This window comes from Rousettus aegyptiacus, unplaced genomic scaffold (assembly GCF_014176215.1).
Source record: "Rousettus aegyptiacus isolate mRouAeg1 unplaced genomic scaffold, mRouAeg1.p scaffold_m13_p_7, whole genome shotgun sequence".
NCBI lineage: Eukaryota > Metazoa > Chordata > Mammalia > Chiroptera > Pteropodidae > Rousettus > Rousettus aegyptiacus.
Genome location: NW_023416310.1, coordinates 91,488,399 through 91,509,876, shown reverse-complemented (window position 1 = coordinate 91,509,876; position 21,478 = coordinate 91,488,399). Strand labels below are relative to the sequence as shown.

The window sequence follows — 21,478 nt, the reverse complement described above, 5'->3', positions numbered from 1 at the left end:
AGTTTGGATAATATGTGGACAGTACTGGCAGGAATGAGAGGTAAAGGGGAAGAGTCTAAGTAAAGATCTAAAATTAAGAAAACTGTAGTATGTACAGTAAAGCACAAGTCACTTAGTTTAGTTAGAACTTAGCTGGTTCACCAGCTTAGATTGCCAGATCAAGGATTTTGAAGTCAACGCTATATGTAGTGAGAAGCTGCTAAAATTTTTTTAGGTAAGAGAAGCAGCATTAATATAATCTTGTAGGAAGATTCATATGTCAGCAGTAAAAAGGAGAAAAAGAGAAGGAAAGGACTAAAATTCAGAATGCTACTGGTCGGGGTTTATAATGACCCAGCGAGAAGTAACTGGAGCTCGGGAAATAGGGTAGATGGAGAGTGAATCAACACAAGAGATACATGGAGGAGAAATCCATGCTACGTGGCAACAGCTATGAGCTGAAAGGGATGGAGCAGTTGGAGGTCACTCTGATGTTTTTGTTCCTCATGAAAGACAGAGGATCCAAGAGGAAGAGCACATTTGGTAGAGAAGATGTTTATTTTGAGATCTCTTGAATATGAGGTATTTGAGAGCAGTTGAGCTGGAGATTGACAGAGAGCATTTATGAAACGCTAATTAATTGCTCTCCTGGTCATGCTTGTGCTTCTGTAAATATCTATTTCCTTGTACTGCATTGAGGGCTCTGCCAGAAAAAAAAAGTCTCCACATAATTCATCTTTTTATTTTCAAAGAGAACCTGCAACATAGTAGATGTTCAGTAAGCACTGGTGAGTTCTATACCAGTCTACTTAGGTCAAATGATGAGAAACTCATAGAAATACATTCCACTCTCTGTAATCTAGTATTCCCTACCTCCCACTTTCTAATTTTCAGCCAGAAAGAAGATGAAGATAAAAAGAGAAAAGATGAGGAAAATCAGAGAAATGCTAAAGAGCATGGTTCCAACGGTGGTGGAGGAGGTGGCGGAGGAGAGAAGGCTCAGGTGAGAGCAACCTCTAATTTTCATGACCACTATGGGCTCAACTTACTGACAGCGGGACCATGGCGTAGCCTGTGGTAAAAGGTGGATGTATGCAGTGCCATGTTTGAAAGTGTCCTTGGAAGAAGAGAGGATTCCCTTAGGACTGTAGGGTAATGTCTCAGCAACTTTAGTGTCTCTAGAGCTCACTTTGACATTTTTAAACCTGGAAATAACTAACACGATGACCTTATCCCAGTCTCCTGACAAGCACCCTGACTCCTAATTATACAGTCTAGCTCTTGTGTCCATAATCGATCATAGGAGATTAATTGCTATAAATGCTCCGCTTCAGCATCACGTTTCCATTTTCTTTTAGTATTTCTCTTTCCCTGAATTAAGCCACTTTTTTGAACTCTATTTTCTGTTGATCCAAGGTTTTGGAGTCAGATAGTTTAGGGGACACTCCTGCCCCTGACACTTAGGACTTGTGAAGCATTAAATAAGTTACTTCACTTCACTGAACTCATGTCCCTTTATTTAGCAGTGCTCTCATAGGGATAAAATAAAATAATTTTAGACAAGTGTTTAGCACATCTCTGGAGATATTTTTAAGTGTCAGTATGACAATGTTGCCTGTAAGCCCACTCCTTGAGCACATGAACACAATTTCATAGGATTACAGGCACCTTATTTCTCTTCTCTTGACCTTGGGATATCAAAACCATCTGTTTGCTTCCAGCTCCGACCCAGGCCCATATTTGCCTTTGATAAATTCTGGCCTGTCTTTCCCTCTTTTCTCCTTTAGGAGACTGAGTTCACACCCTTAGGCAATAGGTCTGTTGAGACCCCTTGCCTGTCTTCTCCATAATTTGTTCAAGCCTGTCTTCCTTGACATTTCACATAACTTTGTGCTCCCAGCATTTATTTCTTTCTTCTACCTGCAACAGTAGTCAGCATTTTTTAAAATGTCTGTCCGTTTGTTTGTTTGTTTGTTTGTTTATGTTTGTGAAAGGGCAGATAGCAAATATTTTAGGCATTGTGGATCGTATGGTCTCTGCTGCGACTATTCAGTTCTGCCATCATGGTGGGAGTGCGGCCATAATACTATCTAAATGAATGAATGAGTGAATGAATGAATGAGGGTACATTTCAAGTTTTATATAGAGAATTTTATATGAAGGAACAGGCAGCAGAACAGATTAGTCTTTTAGGCTTCACTTTAGTGACCCTTGATTTATGCTGTTAAATCCCAGCCAGCTTTATTATTTCCCTGTATAGAACCTTTAAAGCAACTGATTAGCCATGACAGCTGACCTCTTAGAATATGGATAACTCCAGTTCCTCTTTCCATGTTATATTCCTTCTCTTAGAGGAGGTAGACAATAATTTTTCATACTCAAATGGTTTAACGCACTTAATAACAATACAACAGACCAAGTAATTCAGAAGACCTGCTCTCTTCTCTCTTTTCAGGACCAATGTGCTGAGTTTCAGGGAAAAATGCAAAATGGAAAACTCAGCTGTACCCGGGAGAATGATCCTGTACGTGACGCTGGTGGCAAATCGTACATTAATAAGTGTGCCATGTGTAAAGAGAAACTGTAAGTACTTCTCTCAACAGATAGCCACATACTCTTCCTGATTGAATGGCTCTCATTTGCTTAGGGCTCCCTTTATGAAAATTATTATTTTTTGTTAAACTTAAAATATTACCTTTTTCTCTTATTTTTCCTAAAGGACAGTGAGCCCTAGCAAGAGCAGTTAATCAATGGCTAATTTTTACTCTATTTTCTATCATAATTCTGTGACTTATAAGTGCCATCATCATACACAATCGTGTCTATATCCTAAGGAGCATTCATGATGGTCATTTGGAAGAGTTGACCAACATAGTTCATATGTATGGAGCACATTTATTGCACAATCCGGGGTGTGTTCCTTCTATCAGAATCACCTGGCTTGCTTGTGACAACTCAAGTTACTGAGTGAGTCACTATTAGATCTTGTCAATAAAATGGGATGGTCGGTAAATCTGAATTTTAAAAATTGCACAGGTGATTCTTAATCCACATGAAGGCTTAGAGACCACTGACACACACAAAAATTATCTGAACAGTAAGAGGTTTTAAAAAAAGATATACTCCTAAGATACTCTCTAGGTAACTTGTCTCCTTTCTATTTTAGACTCAATACTTTAAGAAATAATATTATATTGGGTTGAACTACATATCAAGGAACTAGAATGGCGAGTTGGTGGGGAATTAAAAACCACAACTTGTAATAAAAAGGCAAAAGAACTGAGAAAGCTAGACTTGAAGATCCGAAACTTGCCTTAAAACACCTGAAGGATTAATATCAGAGAGGTCATGGATTCAGCAAGCTATTTCCTGAGAATGTGAAATAAGACTAAAGGTTGGATGTTATAGAAAGATACATTTAGACACAAATAAAGGAGATTTTGAAATTACCTGAGTTAATCTAATCTTCCTGTAATGAGGAAGCCTCTTAATAACCAAGATGACCATCCATCATGGGGATACACAGAGATAGTCTCTGTGGAGTAACTGGTTTAGGAGACATCAACACAAAGGCTCACTTGAAACCTGAGTACATGTTAACGAGATGACTTTTGACTCTTTTCTCTTGCAGGGAAAGAGGTGGAGATACAAATAAGTATTCCGGCTATAAAGCCAATGGAACTGAATCAGCATCAGAAAAGGTGAGTCATTAACTAGATTTTGATAAGAGTGGTCTTTCTATTAGTGAACACTTGGCTATCAAAAATATGGAAAGAGGGTGTCAGTGGTGCCAACCAAAATCTTGCCTCAGATCAGAAGCCGTGGTTAAAATAAATACCTCTGGTGACTTGTTCAGTGTGTAAATTTATTGCCCAATGGAGATCTTTCAGTCTGACACTTGACAAAGCACTTTTATAAATTCTCTCAACAGCCTGGTCAAATACATTTTTAAAATCTTATTTTATAGCTGGAGAAAATGAGGTTCAGCTGTATAACAAGTTACTACCAACAGTGGCTTAAAACCACGCGAATTTATTATCATACATATCTGGAGTTCAGAATCCTAAATTGGTCTCACTTTGTTAAAATTAAGGTGTCAGCAGGGCTGCATTCCTTTGTGGAGGCTTTGCTTTGTGACAGCAGGAGCCGTTCCTTTGCCCATTCTAACTTCTAGAGGTTGCCTGAGCTTGGCGCTTATGGCCGTCTAAAACCAGTAATGGCCAATTGAATCTTTTTCATGCTGTATCACTGGGACACTGACTCTCCTGCCCCCTTATTCACTCATAAGAACCTTTGCAATCATATTGGGCCCACTCAGATAATCCAGAATCATCTCTCCATTTTAAGGTTAGTCAGTTGATTCCATCTGTGACCTTAAGTCCTCCTGGCTGTGTAAGCCACCATATTTACAAGTTCCAGGAGGTGGGTTTTGGAAGTCTTCATGGGCCATGAAGGTTAAGGTTAAATGGCTGCCTGACCCTTGAGTCAAAATCTTCACATTTTCAAGCCCAATTAAATACTATGATAAAACAGCCACTTTCGATGTAATCCTTACTTCTTTTCAGGATATATGTGATGAGTTTAGAGGCCAAATGAAAAATGGACAACTTATTTGCACCCGAGAAAGTGACCCTGTCCGTGGTCCAGATGACAAGACACATGGCAATAAGTGTGCGATGTGTAAGGAAAAACTGTGAGTATTTTCCAAAAATGGCCTTTACCTGTGTATCTTAAAGTATAATAATCATTTCTCATCGGTTTGAGAAAATAACATTTTTTAAAACATCTAGTAATTGATGAGGTGTTTGTTCACTTTGGCTGAAATATTTCTATTTTGATTCCAGGGAAAGGGAAGCAGCTGAAAGAAAAAAGCAAGAGGAGGATGGTGCAAGAAATACAGGAGAAAAGAACAAAGATAAACAGGTTAGTATATGTTAAATATGCTAATACTTAAATTTGGATTGTCGGTTGTATGATTAATTTATCCAAAAAATATTTTACAGAATGCCTACTCTGTCATAGTCATTGTGGATATAATGGTAAACAAGAAAGACGTGGCCAGACCTTGCAAAGAAATAGCATGCTAATCAATGCCCTAAGGGCAACCCTGATGCAATTACCACACATTTGTAAGACCGGTGACAATTGTCAAATTATCGTTGTTATCAAGTGAATTTCTTTTTTAAAACAAACAAAAAGTAACCAAGCAAATGGATACCAAAATTACAAACAAGAAAGCAAGTATCAAAACCTTGGGGCTCCAGATAATAATCCTTGACTTGGCATTACAGTGCCATCTTGTGTTCAATTTTGGGCCTTAACAAATGATGTTCCGTGCTTTGCATCATCGACACATAGAATATGACACAGAACATGCCAGGTAAAAGCAATGAAAAAAAGAATAGCCTGGTTGTTAGTAGATTTCTGATCACAACTTCAACACTGACTTCAATTACTTAATCTCTTTAGGCCTTATTTTTCACATCTCTAAAATGGGGATAAGATGTATGTATCTTATAGTGTTTCTATGATAACTAAAGGAAATCTATTAGAGCAACAAACAAATTGCCTGGTATATAATACAGATCTGATTAAAATTTTTGTTGTCGCTGCTATTGAGGAACAAAGCTAAAAGTTTACATGTTAAAGTATATTTTGACAAAAGAAAATCATTTAGTTTATTTCAGTTTTTTCTGTGTGGAGTGATGGGTACAGTTGTAAGAAGACAGTTTTGGGGCTCAGCGTAATAGAAAACTATATGAAAATGGTGTGGGCTACCCTAGGTGGTAGTGAAATTCCATTGGGGTGAGACAATTATTTGAGAGGGATACTGTGGAGAAGATTCTCACTTCTTGAACAGATATTGAATAAAGCACCTTTAAAATACATTCCATCTCTAAAATTTTATTTTTTCTAGATTTTTTTTCCCTTCTCAAGTTTTATGAGTTTATCTCTTACCAACCAATTATGTTTTCATTTTTTAAGATTAGACTATCCGACTAACACCTGTTTTTGCTCCTGTTGGCAGGATCAGTGTCATGAATTCCGGGGCATGGTGAGTCAAGATGGAAAGCTCATCTGCACCAAAGAAAATAACCCAGTTCGCGGTCCAGATGGCAAGATGCATGCCAACAAGTGTGCAATGTGTCAGAGCATCTTGTATGTGAAGAGGTTTATTAATCAATATGATAATGTCATGCCTGTTGGCCAGAAAATAGTTCCTTTTAATTTAAAACTTAAGGCACTTGGCATCACACATTAAAAATATAATAATAGCATCTCACTTTGGAAGAGGATAGTAAGTTTCCAAAGCACTTGCACAAGAAATTATTATTTTGATGATGAGCAGCAGCGTAGTTATACCTGGAGCATTTGGGATAGTGAGTTAGCTAATGTATAGTGCCCACATCATTGGCTCTCGGAGAAAGCTTATCAGCTAAGTAATGAGGGACAGGCCACTTTACTGTGTAGAGCCTCAGTTCTTCCTGTATATAAAGGGAATAATAATTTCACAGTACAAATGTATAGAAATTCAAGGAGGTAATATTTTTTAAAATATTTGTAGACTTTCAAGCCTTAAAACTGTATAAAGAACAATCAATACTGGATAGTTTAGTTGTAAATTAGTAAGAAAAATGAAAAGGAGAGCTGAAGAAATTCTCTATATGAAAGCCATAAACAGATTCTACTAAGAGAAAAGAATAATGGCCGTAGAATATCATATTATTCTGAATACCAATATAGTAACTGAATTTAGGAAAGCTGATAGCATTGCCACAAATTATGAAAATTTCAACAATCAGAACTCATTAGTAAAAGCATTATTTTAGATATTTTTTGGATATGAGAAAATAGTGTTAGGTTTGCTAAAGTTTAGAATTTGAGAAATACTTTGTTTAAAAAAATTCAATAATAACCCTAGAAAAACTACCCTATCTTTTTTTAATTCTACAGTGAGCGAGAAGCCAGTGAACGAAAAATGAATGAAGACAAATCACATGCCAAACCTTCGAAAGATGGAAAGGTTATTTCTTAAAAGATATGAAGAAAACTATTTTACTTTTCATCCCCAGATCTTGCATTCTTCTCCAATTTTTGGATAATAATGATGCTAATCTTTTGCCTTAAAGAAAATTGATTTTGCCAATATTATTACTTTGGGTTCTAATAAGATTTTAATTTCCTGGCTTTGAGGTTTAATTTTTTTTCTCAATTTTGTAGAGAATTCTCCTACAGTGTGTATCAATTATTATGTTAGTCTCTCCTCTTGGGAGAAATGTGGATTGAAAAATTGAGGGTAAAATTCTTTACCACTTCACCTGCATGCTTGTCTCTGGTTCTAAATGTGAAATGAGGCTTGGGTAGCTTGTTGACATTGATTTTTTAACAATTCGAGTAATATAAACTAATCTAAAGCTTCTCCTTTAGATTCTCTCCTTGATATTTTTTTTTTTCTGTTTTCTCCAGATGGTTTTCTCAGCAGCAATAAATCAATAGCGTGCATGCGTGATGCTGCCTTTTCTATTTGCTTTTCAAGATTGCAAAGAAGACACCATCATTCAGTCTTTTAACAGCGATAATCACATTTGTAGAGTTAGATAACCATGAGAATGTCCTTTGGTCAAGGGTGCAGCTCTTGTGGAAAACTGGGGACAGGAAGGATGGAAGGAAAGGGTGAGGGAGACAAAAAGGTCTGTCAAGTGTTGTTTTGTGTTTCCCTGCATTTCCAGGACCAATGCAGAGAGGTTCAGAAGGAAGCGGAGGATGGAAAGTTTAGACAGTCTGGGCGTTCCTTGGCCTCCATTGCCAGGATAAGTGCAGTGAGTCTGATCTCAGAGCCAAGAGAGAACCTCCTAAAACCAAGTTTGGGGAAACCACTAAACCAGAAAAGAAAAAGGTCAAGCTCACATCCCCTTTCTCATGTTCCAGGACGAGTGCAGTGACTTTCGGAAGCATGTGAGGAATAACGAGCTTTGGTGCACTCGCGAGAATGATCCCGTGCGTAGTGTTGACGGAAGGTTTTATAAAAACAAGTGCTACATGTGCAGAAGTATCTTGTGAGTAAGAGGTTCCTGTTCCCCCTTCAGTGTGCAGGTGACCTGCATTTGTAGAAACTGCCGTTTAAATAGACATGTGCTCATGAACCGTGAGCCATGGGGTCCTTAAAATAAGTCTTCAGATTCAAGGCCCTTAAGCTTGATGTAGGAGAAAGAATGCTTAATGTGGAAACAGGAAATTTGGATGTAAGTTCTAACCGTATCTCTTAAAAAAATTTTTATTCGACATTCAGGATCATATTTAACAGGAAACTATAACAAATTTTTGTTCCACAACTAGATCAGACTCAATAGAGAGGTGTTTTTATAAAACAAAACAAAACAAAAAACACCTACGGAATTTTTAGAAGTCAATCTTCAGGGCTAAGGGATTCATTTGTAAGAAAGGATTACTACATTATTCTGTTGAACAACCATATTTTGAGACCAATGAGCATGATAGATAATGATGATGACAATGATGATTGTGAAAAACACTAAATACAATAATAATCGTCATCAGTGTTTATCTAGCTCTTCATAGTATGTTTCTTAAGGTAGGAATTATCAGTACTACCTTTTTTTATATTCTAGAAAATCTAAGCACAAGGAATGTAAGCGATTTGTCCAAAGTGGCTCATCTATTAAGTGACAAGAGCTCTACACCAGCTCTCAGCTGCGTGCTTTTCTTAACTTGTCATCCTGGTTGCTCTCCAATTGAATGCTCTATGGTTCCATCACATTTTATCAGAATTGCTTTCTTCCCACTAGAAGTTATAGGAGATAGTCTTTGTGGATATAATTTTAAATTTCTTTTTCTTTTCTTTAGTCAAAAAGAAGCTTTGGAAAGGGCAAGACTGCAAGAAAAAACACCCCACACTAGATATTCCAAAGAGGAAGATAGCTCAGATCCCTCCAGTTCCTCTCTGGTAAGAATGATTCTTTCTGAAAAGCTACTTATTAATTCGTTTATTTTGTGGAGGCTGTTGCCACGGCCCTCTATAAATCTTATTTCCATTGAGAAGTCTGGGAAAGGCCGATTCAGTACAGCCTCAAGTCCTTTGAGGATTAAAAAGTTCATGTTTGGTGAGAGCTCTGGGATTACTCACCAATGCATCATTCTGTGCTCTTTGGGATTATTAGTCCCATTCCAAGCCAATTTCATACATATTTGAAATTTTTGAAAGTGGATGTGTAATGAATATGACTTATCTCACAGCTGGTCAGGTGAGTGGTTAGAAGCCTCAATTCTGTAATTTCAGCATACCAAAAATTTTCTTCAACCCAGCTTCCTCTCCTTCCTCTCCTCAAACCAAAACCTCTTCTCAATAGTCTGGTGCTGCCGCTATGTTGAGCACTTGTGGAATGTCACCAATCAGTACTCAACAATAGTTAAAACTTTTTCTTTAAAATATAGACTGATGGCCATCAGTAGTGTGTCCCTTAGTGTAAATGAGCCTAACGGGCTTGCTGTTTTAGAGCTTTCCCAAGGTCAGGAGTAGAAAGGAAGAAAAGGGATATGAGAACAAAATCTCAGATTGAGCCCTAAAAAGGAGACTTTAGCACTAGTCAATGACCCAGACAAGAATAAAGAAGGTTATCAAACATGAATTTTACCTAGTTATTTGCCCAATTTAATTAGGGTAACACCTGAATTGTTCTAGTGAAATATATATAGTAATTACATATTTCCAGTAAATTAGACACTTCACTAGTGATCTCTAAGCATGGAGAAGAAATAGTCACAAAAATAGGTTCTTTTTTCCCCCAGCTTTATTGCAATATGACATATAACACTGTAAGTTTAAGATGTACAATGTGTTGATTTGATACTTATATTTTGCAAAATGATTACCACTATAGCATTAGCTAACACCTCCATTACCTCCAATAATTGCCATTTCTTTTTCTGAGGTGGAACATTTAAGATCTACTCAGTAACTTTCAAGCATATAATGCAGTATTATTAGCTATAATCAGCCTGCTGTATAGTAGATTCCAGAATTTATTTATCTTATAACTGAAAGTTTTTACTTTTTGGGCCATCTGCCCATTTCCCCAATCCCAGCCCCTGGTAACCACTATTTTACTTTATTTTTAATGAGTTTGGTTGTTTCAGATTCCACTAACAAATGACATTATACAGTATTTGTCTTCCTTTTTCTGATTTGTTTCACTTAGCATAATGCCCTCAAGTTTCATCTAAGTTGTCTTAAATGGCAAGATTTTCTTCTTTCTCTTAAAGGAATAATATTTTATTACATTTAAATATATAATATATAATATATTATATATAATATAATATTTTATTACATTTAAATATATAATATATAGTATTTAGACTGTGGTGAGTTTCACATCAATATAGATGCTGAAAGAGAATTTAGACAAGCACCTTCTATGAATCATTAACAAAGATCGGACTAAACCAGGTATGTTTCTAGTATTTTTTAGGTTTCTGCTGCTACAGATTCAAAATTACTAAGATAAAGCATTACAAAGAAGCAACAAAGACAGAACGGTATTTATATACCACATTGTCTTATCCATTTATCTGTTGACAGACACTTAAGTTGTTTCTATATCTTAGCTATTATGAATGATATTCTTATTTAAAAAATATGTTACTGGAATATAATAGTCATGTAGAAAAAGTACACATATCCTAAGTATATAGCTAAATAAAATATCACAAAGCGATCACACCTGTGATATTAGCACCTAAGTCAAGAAATGAGATACCACCAGGAGACCAGAAGCCCCATCATGCTTCCTCCTGGTGTACAATCTGGTTTTGAGCTGAACTTTCTCTTAAAGAAGGGAAACACATTTATTATCCATTTTGTTATCCACTTAATCACCCATTTATTTATCCTACAAATATTTATTGAGCATCTACTATTTTCTAAGCATTATTTATGTGTATGAGAACAGTAGCCATAAATAAAACAGACAGAACTCTATATACTCATGAAGTTTATATTGGAAGAACATAGATAGTAGGTAATATGAATAAATGAAATATAATGCCAAGGAGGAAGTAAAGTAGAACAATGATTTAGTAAATGCTGGGATACAATTTTAAGTATCCTGTATAGTAAAGAGCTCTCTGAGAAGGTGACATTTGCGCCAAAGCCTAAAGGATTGATTCCATATGTGTCATGTGGGGAGAGCATTTCAGGAAGAGGAAAGCAAAGCCTTGAGAAAGAGGTCAAAGGACAGCAAAAAATCTAGTGTAGTTGAAATAGAATGACCTCGAGAGATCCACAGCGGAGGAAGTCATAGAAATAACACGAGGCCATGTTATGTTGGGTTTTGTAGGCCATTTTTAAGATGTTGATAATTCTTTTGAATGAAGGTAATGAAAAAACTTGGAGTGATGTGATCTGATTTATGTTCTAAAAGAATAATTCTGCCTGCTGTACTGAAAATACACTGCAGGGAAGCAAGAGCAGAAGCTAGACAGCTAGTTAGCCATAGCAGTAATTCACAGGGGAGATGATGCTAGTTTATGCTGTGGTGGCAGTGGTGGGGGTCTTGAGAAGTGGTTGGATCCTGGGTCTGTTTGGAAAGTGGTGTCAAACAATTTGATCAAAGTTGGTGTATTATGTACAAAAAAGGGAAGCATTCTGTGTTCCTTCTTTTTAATGCTTATTTTTAGTAATTTTGAACCTCTTAGCATCAGATATCTAAAAAATACTAAAAATATACCTGGTTGAGTCCTACTTTGTCAGTGATTCACAGAAGATGCTTGTCTAAATTATCCTTCAATATATCTATTGATGTGGAACTCACCACAATATATAGCCATTCATTTAAATGTTAGAATTATTTATCAGAACAAACTAAAAACTAAGTACTTCTTTATGCCTCTGAAATTAATATCAACAGATTCAACACTATTGAATTTTCTACTTCTCTCTTTTTCAGAAAGTGCTTTTCAAGGAATGTCTTTATTTCATCTATTGCCAAATTAATTGGCATGTAATTAGTCATAACATTTCCACATTATTCTTTTAATATCTATATTTATATAGTGACACATCTTGTTATACTTAATATTGATAATGTGCATTTCTTGCCTTTTGTCAGTTTTGCAAATGGTTTATTTATTATTCTTATCAAACAACCAATGTCTGTTCTGTTTTCCATCTTACAAATTTCTCTTCCTGATTATTTGGTTTATTCTATTTTCTTTGAGATTAATTTGCTTGTTATGTGCTGGCTTCTTAAGAGAGAAATTTAGATCACTGATTTTAAAGCTTTCTTCCTTTCTAATGATTTACTTAGTTACAAATTTTCCTCAACTCACTGTTTTAGCTGCTGTGATTTGATCATTAATATTTTCATTATCGTTAAATTCCAAACATATCTATGTTCTATTCTGATTATTTTGAGTCATGAGTTATTTAGAAGTGTATCGTTTAATCTCTAAATATGTAGAAACCTTATAACTGTCATATTTATTATTGGCATTATCCCACTGTGATCATAAATCTTACATTCTGTTACTTCAAGTCTTTGACATTTATTGACAGTTGCTTAATGGCCAAGGATAAGGTCTATTTGGTAATAATTTCATGTGTACTTCAAAAGACTGTGTAGTCTGCAGTTTTGGAATGTAGAGGTCTATAAGTCTGTGCTTTCAATTACTGAAAGAACTATGTTAATATTTCCATATATCTTTGCAAATTTGCCTATTTCTCCTTTTAGTCAGTCAATTTTTGCCTCATATTTTGAAAATATAGATACATGCATGTTTAGGATTTTTATTAATGAATCTATTATTTTCTCATTAGAAATTCTCTTCTTTAGCTCTGCTAATACCATTTTTCCTAAATTTTACTTAATGTGATATTAATATAGTCATCTAGTTTCTATTTGATGTTTGTATCTATACATTTTTTAACCTAATTGTTGAAAAATAAAAAAATATTTAAAGTATGCTTCTTGTAAACATTATATAGTTGAGTCTTTTTGTTTTCTAAATCTGAAATCTCTATTCTTTAACTGGAGTAGTCTTATTGATATTTAATGGAATACCTTTAAGTATTTCCTTTCTAGGTTGCATATAACTAATGCCTTCATTTAAGAAAAAAAAAAGATATTGTTTGTTATGTGATTACTATCCTAGTTTTCTTTCTACAGTCATGCCTTAGTTTATCTGTGTCCAATATTATAGAGGGTTTCTGCATCCTTTTTTGCTGAGCTCTTCCTTGTTTCTTGGTTTAGCTACTTATCTTTCCTAGTAAAAAGAAGCCAAATCCAGGAGGTTAAATCTATGGTAATAATGGTGTGAAATAAATATTTGAGTTTGCCTGACCTATGTTATAGTTCTTTTACCAATCATTTATTCAGATGTGACGGAAGAAATCAAGAGGCTTTTCTCCCATGTCATCCTTCTTGAGTGCCATTGAGAAAATTTGATTTATGTTTTTCCTTTTCAGGATTCTGAGATGTGCAAACACTACCGAGTACTGCCCAAGATGGGCTACCTTTGCCCAAAGAATTTACAGCCTGTCTGTGGTGATGATGGCCAGACATACAATAATCCCTGCATGCTCTGTCATGAAAACTTGTAAGTATGCAAAGTGCACCATCATATCTTCCAGGGTAGAGGTTTGTGGCTACACTGTTGACCCACCGTAGTGTACGGATAGCAATTTAAAGTGTGCTACGGCCAGTTTACTAATCATAGCAGTTCAAAATTATGAATGATCTTCATCATTATATAGAGAAGATTTTAGGTTAACCATTTAATAAAATTGTTTATATACTTTACTGAGAGGAAGAGAAAGGAAAAATGGTGTGGTTACAGCAATTAGAGACATCTTGATGACTCCATGTTACTCATTGGAGTGTGAATATCATCCATTTTTTGTCTAACAGAAAAAAGTCGAGAATAATTGCTGTACAGAGTTAGCTCAGCCTATAATCTCTAATGGGTCTTATGACATAACTGCCTGATATTGACAGATTTCTCATCCTCCCTAAGTCTACTTCTTGGGAGCAGAAAGAGCTGTCATGCAAAAACAAACGTATTGGATCCAATGGCAGACCTGATGTCTACTCTCAGATTTGTTACTAACTGTGCATCTGTGGGTTTATTGTTTCATCATTTTGAGATTAAGTTTTTTCATTGGGGGAAGTAGAGACAGGTTTCTGAGCCAACTGACTTCACACGGTTATTGAGAATTATTATTTTCAAGTCAAACACAAAGAATTTGTTTTAATACTTCCATTATTGATGATAGCTTGGTTGTTGCTTTTCTGCTCAAATGCTATCTTACACCTGCCTCCATTCACATTCCTTACCTTTTCCCAGCCTCCATCTGACTAGCTTTAAACAAAAGCATGGTGACAAATTTTGACTTTTCCACCCACCCCTGCCCAGCCTTACATCGTACTCCATGTATGTTCTGTCCTTCTTAGGATACTGTAGGCAAGGCCCAGAATGTGAAGATGAGTCTGATAGCCTGCTTTTCAATCCTGGAAAAATATTTGAATTTACATTTATTTCCTTTTAAGCCAAATAACTCATAAAAGAAAAGCCATCCTTCAGTTCGTGTACTTAAAATAAAATCTGAATGAGTGCTTTATGTGTTCTCACAGATCTGTAGGCAAGGCACTTGCACATTCACCCTCTGACTGACTCCCCACTACTTGCTATGAAGTAGTGTTATCATCACTGTACAGAGGGTGAATCTGAGGCTCAGAGAGTCCAGGTAATTTGTTTAAAGTCACAAAGCTGGGAAGTAGATCCTACAAGATTTTAACCTTGTTTATTTGAGGATAATACAGTTTTCTTTGCTCTCCACTACACTGTTATGTTCAGGGCAGTAGTTCCTTAAAATATTGGGGTCAAAGATTCCTTTGATAATATGAAGAAAGTTATCTTCTTCCAGAAAAGAAGATGATGTGATATCAATTTGTATACATAATATCTATAGGCACAAAAATCTCTTGAAGTTCATCCATGGTTCTTACAGAGTTTTAAGAATTAAGAAATTCCTGTTTAAGGCATGAGTACAACCATTCAGGAATTTGTTAGTATATATGCCTTATCTTCAGCCCAGAAATTGTTCATCTTCTTCTTATTGAAAATGTCAGGACCTAAATTATTCATGCAATTTTTTTCAGGCATTCTGTACAACTGTATAAACCAATAACAAGTGAATCTCTGCTTCAAGGGAACTTTAGAGTCAGAAATTCCAATGGATCTCAGGATGGATCGTTTAGCTGAAGGAAATGGGGGTACCTATTATGAAGAGAAGATTCAGGCTGCCCTGGGCAAAAGGAAATGGTGGCTTCCATTGTCATAGAGGAAGCTACAGAGGAGCAACTTCAACTTGAGCAATACCCAAAGACAAAATAAACTGCCTCATTAGAGAATTTCCCATCACCGGAGGCAAATAAGTAGATGTTTGACATATAGTATTGCTTAAGCGAGAGGCATTAAAATTCATACTCTTTAAGATATTTTCTATTATAAAATTCAGACTATATGATTATGTCTTATTTTTTTATAAAATATATTTTATACGACATCTATATTCTCTACATTTTATGGGTTTTAATATATTTATATAAAATACATTTTATAACCTTCAAGTCACATTATAGGTACTCAGTAAAGTCACATTTCTCTCTGGCATCCAGTTTCCCCATCTGTTAAACAATGGCTTTTGGACTAAACGGTCTCTGAGTTCATTTCCAACATTCAGCAATTTTATGAGTAGATAGGTGAATGGAATGAGACAGAATAGATCCAGGGCTGGCAAACGAGTCTGGAGCTAAATCAGAAGAGAGGGACTAAATCTGGATGATGCCTACTGAGAAAAAAAAAAAAAAGTTGAATGCAGATCCCAGGCTCCGCCCCTCATTTCAATGCTGATTTGATGCTCATATGTCACTCAAATAGATCCGTGGGTTTCCCCCTCATCTTTGAAACTTACTCTGTTCTCTTTTAGAATAAGCCAAAGTAATACACGCATACGCAGCGAAGGGAGGTGTGAGGAGAATAGCATCCCAGGAACAACCCCTCTCAGCATGCCAACGTCTGTAAGTACATTAGCACCCATGATTACAGTGTTGGAACCAGGTGGTTCTGCTCCTGATCTCTTGTACTGGTGATGAGCATTTCTCTGGCCAGGGAAGTGACGCTAGGCCAGGTCACCTCAGAATTGGTCACATCTTCTTTGTGAAGATAATTTAGTAATTGCTGAAATATGTGGAAGAATGATATAGTAGTTAATATTTTAAAATGTTTACTGGGATCATTAATACATTGTTTAGTAGCAATGTCCCTAGCATAACAATTTCACATTGTATTAAACTGTCTTCCAAAATGAAAAATTGACCTTTTAATTTAAATTCCTTCAAGGATGTTTTAACACATATTACTGAGTTTGACATTCTCCCCGGTGATTGCATTTGAAGAATCTCTTCTCTAGCAAGATGATATGTAACATGGGGAAAAAACAGGGAATTTTCAAATAAGGGAAAAATTTTTGTTACCAGATAAATCTGAGTTCAAATTCCAGTTTTTGATGTTCTTCATATATGAGACCTTTGGCAAATCACATACCTATCTAAAGGTCTCACTGAGTTATTAAAAATATTCAATAAAGATTGACATTTAAGCATTTGGCAGTGTCTAAAAATTAATGGCATTTATTTTTACCATCACTATTATTATTATACTCAAAAGACCAAAGTATGAACTTAGAGAAACAGACCCTGGCACAGTGCTTATTTATTTTTAATAATTTTAATAAATGTATTTTGTATTTAAATAAAAAATATTTTTATTTAACTAAAGCAAACAATGCTTTAGTAAATTATATTTAATAAATTATACTTAATTATTAAATTATATAAATAGATTATATTTAATAATTATTATTATTATCCACTGCCACAAAAAGCTCTGGCAATAACAGAACTTGAAACTATTGTACCGAATCTGAAGATCTTAAGCAACACTAGATGAGATCATATTCAAAAGTGCTACTTCGTAAGCCTTGATATGGGAAACTGGAATAACAGGAGCAACAAATTCCGTATTTCTGGTTTTACACTAGCAGCTGGAAGGCAGGTAGAGAAGCTGCAGGACCGGGATGAGATCAGGAGACCATCTGTCTCCTCTGGGTCTCGCTTTAAACATCCATAAAGAGGGTTTGAACTCCTGCTATAGTCCTCCTATGGTATTTGCTGTTTTATTACCTATAAACTCTAAGTGGTTTGACCCTTATTTATTGATAGAATATACTGTCCCCCCACATCACAAACAGATCTGGTCACATGTATTTCAGAACAGGAAGGTAAAACTAATCTTTATACAAGTCCTGTAGACCACATCTTAAAGCACATCTTGCTGCAATCTCATGCAGACAACTTGACAAGAACTGCTTTATGAGGAAGTTGCTATAGGATAATACTGATAAAATGTGTCTATTCAAATAATGAAGAATCTTGCCAGGACCAAGCACAAAAGGTTTCTAAGGGAGTTTCTTCCTTTCATGTTTGGGTGTTTTCTTTTAGAGTTACATAATACACATTATTAATGCTAGGAATTATTTATGATGTTACCTGATGGAACAAGTCATTAGAACAAAAGGTGTCCAGGGCATGGTTACAGTTCCCTCTGTATGATTCAGTGATGCCATTTTAGATACACTGAGATGGTACAGGTGGGTCATTGCTCTGCTCATGGTTACTTATGCATATCCTGGAGGTCGGAACCTATTGCCTGAACGTTGTTTCTTAACAGAAGATTCTCTAGAGTCAGGAAGCCCAAGAACGGAGTAAAAGGCCAGGGCATCACAACTTTCCTGGAAAAAAAGATTGAGGAACCCATACTTTTTCTTACTAAGGATCTTTTTTTAATTTTTTTCTTTGTTTAGGTGAGGCAACCCTTGGTTGACCTCACAGATTCCAAAGACCTTGTCAGCTTACAATCCCTGGTTTTTTAATTTTTTATGCCTACAGCGCCTGGTCTTCCTAGGTGGTCTCCCATCCAAGAACTAACCAGGCTTGACCCTGCTTAGCTTCTGAGATCAGATGAGATCGAGCTCGCTCAGGGTGGCATGGCCGTAGACCCATTTACAATTTTATGTGTTCTTTCTTTTTGTTTGCTTTTGCATCCTCACAATAGTCCCATGATTAAAGCAGGGGTCATTATCTTTCCTATTTTTCAAAAAAAATAATATCAGCCTGAAAGAAATCCTGCAATTTATCAGAGTTATTCAGTATTATATCTTGGGTCTAATTTAGATTTTCTGACTTTATGTCTATGCTCGGCCATCATCCCTTAGTTGTCAGGAGATTCTGTTAACCAGGAGCTTGGGGAAAGGCATTATCTCAATTAAACGAAGATTAGCTACTTTAGAAGGCAATTCTTATATCAAGGAAAATTTCAATACTGTTTTAGTGAGATGACTAAATGACTATTCTCAATTCAACGACGAAGATTTTCAAGGATTTAATAAGACCTAGCTTGTCACTCTCAAACCAAAGGAAAGCTCATAATTTCGGTTTTGATGTGAAAGCTGAAAGAGAGGTTTGAGTTTGGAATGATAGCGCTCCAGGCGCTCCAGGTGCTGCTGCCTGACGATGTGCAGTCATATGGAAGAAAACTTCCTGAGGTCTTTTTTAAACCTTTACATGTTGATTTAATGTCTAAATGTTGATTTAAAGAGTTTGTGAGTGTTGGATGAGTCAGGTAAAGAAGATAGCTGAATATATTCTCAAGGCCTAAAACAAACTATAAGGGTAAAAGTATTAGCGTTGGAGGAATTAGCTTTAAGACCTGACCAAATGTGAGACCTTGGCAAGTCACTAACCTTCTCTGAAGCTCAATTTCCTCCTCTGTGAAATGACGTTAATGACACCTATTGCTCTGCATTACCATGTAATTAAGAGCAGAGTTCATTTTTGTGTCTACCTCAACAGGTGGTACCTACTAGTTGCTTAATAAATGCTCACTGACTCAATTGAATAAAATGTGAAAGTGATCTGAAACTGAGTTTTTGGCAGAATGCAGGAATCTATGGATTTCTTTGACTGTGGTACAGCTATGAATGTATAGCCCACATTTCTACAATGTCTCTTAATTTCTACATCTAACTTATCCATCTTCTCTTCTAGGACAAATAATGCAAGGATTGGTGAAAGCCATGAGGGAAAATGTGTGCCACAATCCTGAATTGCTTACCTTCACCATCTGCATATACAAAGAATTCTTCAGGGCTCATCTCATTTGCTGTAAAAACAATAACAATAGAGACCTGTTGGGGGAATGGACTCACTGACTTTCAGTCTTCTCCATCTCTTTCCTCCTAGATTCTGTGATCGGAGGGCACAGAGACACCTGTACCTGGTCTGTGCTCTGCAGACCTCCTCATCACAATGCTGTCTGTCCATTTATTTACTTGTTCAATAAACGTAAACCCAGCAGAACACCCTTTGGGGGACTTCTTTGCCACTACCTGTCTAGTAGGAAATTGTTTTTGTACAGAAGCTAAATAAACTCTACCCTTTTGTCTTGCTAAACCCCGTGGTGGACAGAAAATGCTCCCTTTTTTTCAGATTCAAGTTGTCATCATAGTTGGGAACTGAAGTAGGAAGATATGGGCTCCTAGGTAGCCAAACAGCTATGTAAAGCCAAGCAGCTATGAATCAACCTCACCTTCACTATCTGCCACCTTTACCAGCTCCTCTATCCAGTGTCTCTGTTTCCATGAGTAGCATAGCCATGTCTAAGTTCCATAGGCCCCATCCCATGACACAAACCAGTAGTAATTTCATATATCCATTCATATTGCCTCTTGACAATGTCCTATGTCAGGGCCTTGGTCCCACAGTCTGGGAGAAGACTAAGGAAATGAGAGTTCCCAATGTCTGTTTAACTCCCTAGAGCAGCTCTGTCCAATAGCAACATAAGATGAATCATATATGTAATTTTGAATTTTCTAGTAGCTGCAAAAGAAATGGGTAAAATTAATTTTAATAATAGTTTTAATTAACCCAACATATTAAAACTATTATTTCAAAGTATAATCAATATAAACTTTTATTTTTTTTTTTTACTAAATCTTTGATATTGGTATGTTTTTTATACTTACAGCGCAGCTCAATTTGGACCAGCCACATTTTAAGTGCCCAATAACTATATGTGGCTAAAGGCTACTACATTAGACAGTAGAGGTGGGATAAAGCAACCGGTAACTCTGTGATGCTCAGTCTTGCTCCTGGTGTCCTGTGACAGTGCCGAGATACATTGTTCACTTTCAGAATCTGATCTGGTGCTGAACAGACTCTAGCGGAAGAAAGCCTGTGGAGAACCCATCACGGTTCAAGTTCTCAGCTACAGAAGAACTGTGCCTGGAAGGGCAGGCCTACTTGGATTTGGGAAGTTAATTTTGCATTTTTTCCCACTGCCCTTTATGTTTTAGATAAATTGTCACTAGGCCAATTTAGTAATAGTTGGATTTAGTAATCTTTGTCCTTTGTAACTGAGTAAAAATAAATTGATTCTTAAGCTTTTTTTTCTTCTCTATGTTAACTTTAAGAAAAAAGAAAGAAGGCTTGTAAATCATTTTTAAACCATGAAAATTTCAGAAAAAAAATAAGTTAGAAAACAACGTCACTATTTTCTTTGGCAACTCCAGATGTACAGAGTAGATTTAGAGATTCTATAGCATATGAGACTGTTATCTCTTTCCTGGTTACTTATAGGAAATCCAGAAACTCTATTTTCATATTCAGGACATTATGTTTTGAGAAGCAGTTGCTCCGTTATGTCATTTCGAACATGTTATTGAAATATAAATAACAAATTATCTTTATTTCTTTCATTATTATTGTTATTATTTTGAATACAGTTATGAATATTACGGAGTATACACGAAGACTTTGTTATCCCGCACTTAAGACTTAACCAATCCTTTACAATCATTGGGACTATATGGCTTAGGATAGAGTAGGGTAGAGGACAGGGTGGTCTAGAATGAGATGTGACGTTAGGATCTAGAAAGTCCTGGAGACCAAGTAAAGGGAAAAGGCGAAGTGAAAGTGGGTTGCAGAGGTCAAGGACGAGACAAGGACCAAGGAAAATAGAGAATGGACTGAGGATCAAAGATTGGGGATAAGAGTGTGAATGTGTTGAACACACTTGGGACTTTAAAAAAAGCTGAAAGTTGATTTTTTTTTTTTGAGACACAAACTCAAGGTGAATTTAAAATAAAATGTCAGTGTCAAATGGTTATAACAAAATAGCTGCATTAAACATTAAGTAAGTTTCTGAGTTGTTTCTTGGGTTATAGCCTGATGGATGGGAGGCAAATAAAATCCAAACCCATCTCACTGAGGTTTGAGAAACCAGCCCTAAAATTCTAGACCGGGAAGTGACAAATGATCCTGACATAGAACTAAAGAAGGCAAAGCTATTTCTATCATGTCTT

General features: G+C 36.1%; 1 protein-coding gene and 1 pseudogene across 4 annotated transcripts in view; one reads left to right on the top strand and one right to left on the bottom strand.

The window, feature by feature from the left end:
- The window catches only part of SPINK5 (serine peptidase inhibitor Kazal type 5), a 118,146-nt gene extending 98,560 nt beyond the window's left edge, over positions 1-19,586 (top strand). For 3 of the 4 annotated variants that reach the window (XM_036225013.1, XM_036225014.1, XM_036225012.1), the window contains 13 exons: positions 874-982; positions 2,435-2,562; positions 3,611-3,680; positions 4,545-4,672; positions 4,824-4,902; positions 6,008-6,138; positions 6,934-7,003; positions 7,710-7,799; positions 7,909-8,036; positions 8,845-8,944; positions 13,463-13,593; positions 15,986-16,076; positions 19,164-19,586. In XM_036225013.1, coding sequence (XP_036080906.1) covers positions 874-982; positions 2,435-2,562; positions 3,611-3,680; positions 4,545-4,672; positions 4,824-4,902; positions 6,008-6,138; positions 6,934-7,003; positions 7,710-7,799; positions 7,909-8,036; positions 8,845-8,944; positions 13,463-13,593; positions 15,986-16,076; positions 19,164-19,172 — 1,264 coding nt within the window. In that variant the 3' untranslated portion in view covers positions 19,173-19,586. The remainder of the gene's footprint in view (positions 1-873; positions 983-2,434; positions 2,563-3,610; positions 3,681-4,544; positions 4,673-4,823; positions 4,903-6,007; positions 6,139-6,933; positions 7,004-7,709; positions 7,800-7,908; positions 8,037-8,844; positions 8,945-13,462; positions 13,594-15,985; positions 16,077-19,163) is intronic. The other variant, XM_036225015.1, reaches the window with a different exon arrangement.
- Positions 17,997-18,115, bottom strand: LOC118606168 (annotated as a pseudogene).
- Positions 19,587-21,478: the final 1,892 nt, after the last annotated feature.